Source organism: Pteropus vampyrus, unplaced genomic scaffold, assembly GCF_000151845.1.
Source record: "Pteropus vampyrus isolate Shadow unplaced genomic scaffold, Pvam_2.0 Scaffold44, whole genome shotgun sequence".
Classification (NCBI taxonomy): Eukaryota; Metazoa; Chordata; class Mammalia; order Chiroptera; family Pteropodidae; genus Pteropus; species Pteropus vampyrus.
Window position 1 is genome coordinate 4,062,538 of NW_011888825.1, and position 6,000 is coordinate 4,068,537.

Consider the following 6,000-nt stretch of genomic DNA (forward strand, 5'->3'; position numbering starts at 1 on the left):
GGAAGTGGGCAATTAGAGTTTGTGTCTATGTCCTAAGACTAGCACCTAGTACTCATGCAGTTCTTCTTAGCTCTCAGATGGCGGCAGAGGCTCCCGCTATGTTTTGTGCTGAGGAGCAACTCTACTCTCTGCCTCAGCAAATACTCCCTGCCATACAGATAAGTCTCCAGACCTCACCACCAGGATGGCTCCTCCAGGACATAGCGCCGTGCATCATATGTAGGCATACCCACACCTACCACCACATCTTGAAATACAGGCTGTGTTTGCCTCTGAACTGGTGCTACAGTATTTTACAGCCATATGTGTTTTGAGCCTTTGCATATGTGCTGTATTGAAATTGGGAAAAGTTCAGTGGGGGCTCTGATACAAATTTTGATATTTTTTTCTTTTTCTTTTTTCAATTTTCTTGCAGAAACATCCCTTTATTTTGATGTATGAAGAACGTACCGTAGAGGTTGCAAGCTATGTTTGTAAAATCCTGGATCAAATGCCAGCTACTCCCAGCTCTCCCATGTATGTTGATTGATATCGCTGCTACGTCAGACTCTAGAAATAAGGGCTGAGAGGAAGCAAGACGTAAAGAATTTTCATCCTATATCACAGTGTTTTTATTGCTCGCCCAACACCATGTGCAATAAGATTGGTGTTCGTGTCCATCATGTCTGTATACTCCTGTCACCTAGAACGTGCATCCCCGTAATACCTGATTGATCACACAGTGTTAGTGCTGGTCAGAGAGACCTCATCCTGCTCTTTCCTGATGAACATATTCATGAAATGTGGAAGTCAGTACGATCAATTTGTTGACTGTGATTAGATCACATCTTAAATTCATTTCTAGACTCAAAACCTGGAGACGCAGCTACTGGAATGGTGTTTTGTCAGGCTTCCAAGTACTGGAAGAATACAGTGATGGATGTACTATGTTTGAAATTAGAGACTTGGGCTTGAGTGAGAAGAGCTTGCACAGCCAACGAGACACATTGCCTTCTGGAGCTGGGAGACAAAGGAGGAATTTACTTTCTTCACCAAGTGCAATAGATTTACTGATTTGATATTCTGTTGCTTTACAGTCACAGTCGATGTTTGGGGATCGATGTGCTCAGCCAAATTTCCTGTTTGAAATATCATGTTAAATTAGAATGAATTTATCTTTACCAAAAACCATGTTTCGTTCAAAGAGATGAACATTAAAATATTGAGACAGGACAGAATGTGTTCTTTTCTCCTTTACCAGTCCTTCTACTCTTCATTGGGAAGACTCAGGAGTCTGCCACTTGTCAAAGAAGGTGCTGATCCTAAGGATTTTCATTCTCAGAATTTGGTGTGCTGCCAATTTGATGTCCCACCTGCCACAAACCACCAGGACTGAAAGAAGAAAAAAGTACGGAGGGCAAAGTTTACAGATGTTTTTAATTCTAGTATCTTATCTGGAACAACTCGTAGCAGCTATATATTTCCCCTTTGTCCCAAGCCTGATACTTTAGCCATCATAACTCACTAACAGGGAGAAATAGCTAGTAGCAATGTGCCTTGATTGATTAGATAAAGATTTCTTGTAGGCAGCAAAAGACCAAATCTCAGTTGTTTGCCATCACTGGTCTAGGTCTTCAGTTTCTGAATCCCTTTCCCTGCCCGTCTAGTCTATTGCCGCTATGTGACTTTTGCTTAATCCAATATTTTGCCTTTTCCTGTATCAAAACCTTTATAATTACCAGGGATGTTCCTTACCAAGGATTTCTAGCCCCAAATCTCTCATACACTCTAATGTTTAAAAGGCTGAGAAACATGGGGCTCAGCCAATGTGGTAGGTGATGAGGAAGCATCTTTTTAGAGACATATGTGACCCAAGGAGGATCTGAAATGGCAGTCTTTAAATAAGCTTATCACCTGCAAGAATCTCTAGCAGGTCACTATTATTTCTTGGAATTCTACAAAACAAAACAACCCCAGGATAGTTAAAAGAGGTCATTTAAATTTGCTATCTTTTACTGTGCTTCCTCACTCACCCGTTAGCCAGGTTCTCCTTAGGTTTCGCTCTGGCCTCCTTGGCACTGATCATTAGGCTTTGTATAACAGTTAAGCAGCACTGTGAGTGGTTCAAGCACACTGGAATATAAAACAGCCATGGTCTGAGATGCAGATGATGCCATTACAGAACCAAATGGTGGCAGGTATTGCTGTGTCTCCTCCCAGAGTGACAGTCATAAACACTACAAAACAATAAAGAGAGATGGTGCTGTTTAAAGTTACATCCCTATAAATTTTAGAATTCAAAAATGATTTACTGCTTTAGTCCACTTGCCTAAGTTTCCTATTTTCTCCCCCATGGCATCCTAAACCTTAGACTTCCCAGTGTTCTGAAAGGAAGAATTGCTATATGTCTTCCTTCGATCACACCAAGCCATCATCCTCCATTGCTCCCGGGGACTCGAGGAGTTTGTTTCTCTGCTGTCAATTTCCCGTCTGGCTCAGCATAGGGTCACTTTGCTATTTTACAAATGGAGATAAAAGCAATTCTGACTGTCCAGGAGCTAATCTGACCATTCTATTGTGTGGATGACCACATAAAAAGGCAGTTTTAGTGTATTAATCATAGATTATTATAAACTATAAACTTAAGGGCAAGGAGTTTATTACAATGTATCTTTATTAAAACAAAAGGGTGTATAGTGTTCACAAACTGTGAAAATAGTGTAAGAACTGTACATTGTGAGCTCTGGTTATTTTTCTCTTGTACCATAGAAAAATGTATAAAAATTATCAAAAAGCTAATGTGCAGGGATATTGCCTTATTTGTCTGTAAAAATGGAGCTCAGTAACATAACTGCTTCTTGGAGCTTTGGAATATTTTATCCTGTATTCTTGTTTGAATTCCTCCTCTATTTAAGATATATACATGGAATCGAAGTGTTTATGTAATAGTTCTATCCTTTTGCCTGCAGGTCAGTTGTAATAAATCTAGGATGTGACGATGACTTTGTAATTTGATTTTCTGAAGTCAGACCCTGAAGGGAAAATCAAGTAAATTCCATTAAATTGTCTGTGCATTTCATATTGGGAAAAATTTCCTTCTTCCACAAGTGTTTACATGTTTATAGCTTCTTTCTTTTTCTCCTCTCTTGTGGTTGCTACATGGCTTTGCTTTCTGTTTGAGCATGCATGATACAGAGTCTCTTCAAGTTTGTTTCTTTGTTGGGTGCCCTGACTTGCCCCAGGTTTCTTAATACTAAAGGAAGAGGGTACTGTTCTTCAACCTGTGACATGGTGGAGAGATATAACTTGTAAGAACCCAGTCCACCTATCCCTCATGTTTGGTTGCCAGCCATGCTTTCTGTTCCTGGTGCTACGGCTGCCAGGTGAGCATTAAATGTCATCTCAGATTGCAGTCACTCACGCTGCATGAGAGAGGGGGAAAGGGAGGAGATTTTGTGGGTCAAAGATCTGTGGAGGTCAGACCTGGGAGGTTTATGGATGGGAGAGGACAGTGGAGATGAGCAAAAAGCCATGGAAGCTTGGAAACAATTTGAGAGAAGAACTTTGAATCTCCTGGATTTATCTGTTATACTACCACCTTTCAGTCACTGATTAAATCCTGACTCATTGATCATATACTAATTCAGCACCTTACCCTTTTCCTGTGCCTGCTTCTGACCTGATCTGAGATGCAGGAGATACCATTACAGAACCAGATGTGGTATCACACATTCTCCAAGGAAAAGTGGCTGTAGGAATCCTGGCCTCTCTACCTAAGCCTTAGCTGCTACAGGGAAGGTTATCCCAGACCCCAGCCGAGAAGTGACTCAGAGTGTCATGAGAGATGGGCAGACTGTGCTCTATGCTTTGTGGACACTACCTATATTTGTTAACATCATTTGATCCTGACTATAAGCTTCAAAGCTAGGTTGTAATGTCCTCTTTTAGATATGAGAAAAAAAGGCTTAGAGAAGTGAAGTTCTGACCCAATAACATTAGAAGAGCTGAGATTCAAATCCAAGGCTATAACACCTAATTTCTTAGGAATTAGATATAAGAAATTACATTAACTAAGAAACTACCATCAAAGAAGTGTGGAGTTGAGAAGTAAAAGAGTGAGTTGCAGTAGGGGATAACCTTTTCATAAACCTTATCAAGGCCTGGTTTCTTGTCTCAGAAATGAAGTCAGAGGTTTTTGAGACCATGGTGGAGGTCAGTAGCCAATATAAAGGCAGCTGTGTTACATTAGAACCAACCAGAGAAGGTCTAGGCCCTAATTCTTAAGCGTGACACCTGAATTCAGTATAGAGGTTTCTATGTCCCCATTAGCAAGATGATGTTATGTGGCAATCACTAATAATAGAGATTTGGCAGGAAAGGAACTTGAGGTGGCTCTTTTAGTTAGTATTAAAGTACTCCTTCACTTACTGATTCTGTCCTGTCTTAGCTGCAGGAAGATAAAGGACACATAAGGTCTTAAAAGTGCCCTGGAACACTGGCTGCCCTGTCTTAGGGGCAGAGGTGGTTTTATGTCCCCAGCTCTTGGCTAGGGCTGTGTGCATCAGTCACATCCACAGCATCTGTGCTTATTACTTGGAATGTAAAAACTTGTTGGCTTTCTGAATACCTCGTTAGGTGGTTTGAAGGAAAATCTAATCAGCAATAGTGACTTCTTAGAGTATATTGTAAGAACCATATGTGATGGACAGTTGGTGTTAGGCTGTGTGGTATGAAGAATACCTTTAGTATGTGAAACATTGTATATCTTCTGGGAGTGTGCTGCAGACTGAAGAGATGTATTTATTTCTTGGTCTTCCCCATCTTTCAGATAAATGAATACCCGGAATTCTTATCTCAGTCCTTGAAATCATGATGGTTAGTAGTTCGATATCTGCAGTAACATTTTTGTTTTTCTGCTGATGTGTCAAAGTGTACTTATACTACTTAAATGTAAAATGTGATTCTTCTATTTAAAATTGTCAATCTATATAGCATAGTATAAAATCTCAATTGAGTAATTGGATGTACAATGAATCAAATTTCTATCTGCATTTGAAATGTCTGTCTACATACACGTTTTGCTGAAGAACTGCAAAAGAAGACTTCTGGTTTTTCATAGCATTTATACACAAGTTCAGTGTGAACACAGCTCTGAGATAGACAAGATGTTGTTGTCTTAGTCCAGCACACAGTACACTGGTCTTACATAATTAGGAAATTAGCTTAAGGTCATATGCTGATAGAATTAAACATCAGATCTTTTGATGCTTTGTTGAGATTTTTCTCATAAAACTGTCTTTCCAATTTAACAGTGTGATGATTTTGCAAGGTCTGATTATAAAATGACTAGATTTTTTTTTTTTTAAAGCAAAGTCTTATTACATCTACATGATTCTTGCCTGCTTTTATAGACTGCATTTATTCCAATCTGTGGAACGATCGATGAGAACGTTTTTTTAAATTCCTTTGGAAAGATGCTATTAGCACATGATTAGAAGCATATTACATAATTATCGTGATTATCCCAGCTCACTTTTGATTCCAGATGGTATTTGCATCTTGATTTCTTTGTTTGCAAGGCTGACTCCAACCCACTTTGCCTGTTTCTAGAAAGTAAATCCATTTTCAGAGCATGAAGAATTGCTTCAACTGAGAGCAGGGAAAGTGTAAGAACTTGTTAGAATCAACTTTTGTTCCTGAAGATGTCAGGGGCTTTCTTTGAAACATGCCTTCTCAATATATCTCTCTCTTCACCTGTTTAAAGTTAGGAACCAAGACCTTTTGATTATATATCCCTTAATTTTTCTGTAGTTCCTTTTGTTCCTCTCTACTCTAGTTGCCATTACACACTCATTTCTCACCTCGTATTATTGAAGGGTGTTCCCCTTCAATCCATCTCTGCTACTGCCTTTCATCTTTCTAAAGTGCTAATCTAATCACATTCTTCTGTTTAAAATAATGAGTCCCTGGGATATGAAAGATAAAGGCCAAACTCTTACGTTTTTAGATGTATGGTTTTAT

General features: G+C 39.3%; 1 protein-coding gene across 4 annotated transcripts in view; it reads left to right on the forward strand.

Annotated features, from left to right (window-relative positions):
• MAP2K4 (mitogen-activated protein kinase kinase 4) overlaps window positions 1-3,058 on the forward strand; it is a 100,880-nt gene extending 97,822 nt beyond the window's left edge. For 3 of the 4 annotated variants that reach the window (XM_023529948.1, XM_023529949.1, XM_011358968.1), the window contains one exon: window positions 416-3,058. In XM_023529948.1, the coding sequence (XP_023385716.1) occupies window positions 416-529 (114 nt within the window). In that variant the 3' untranslated portion in view covers window positions 530-3,058. The remainder of the gene's footprint in view (window positions 1-415) is intronic. The other variant, XM_023529950.1, reaches the window with a different exon arrangement.
• Window positions 3,059-6,000: the final 2,942 nt, after the last annotated feature.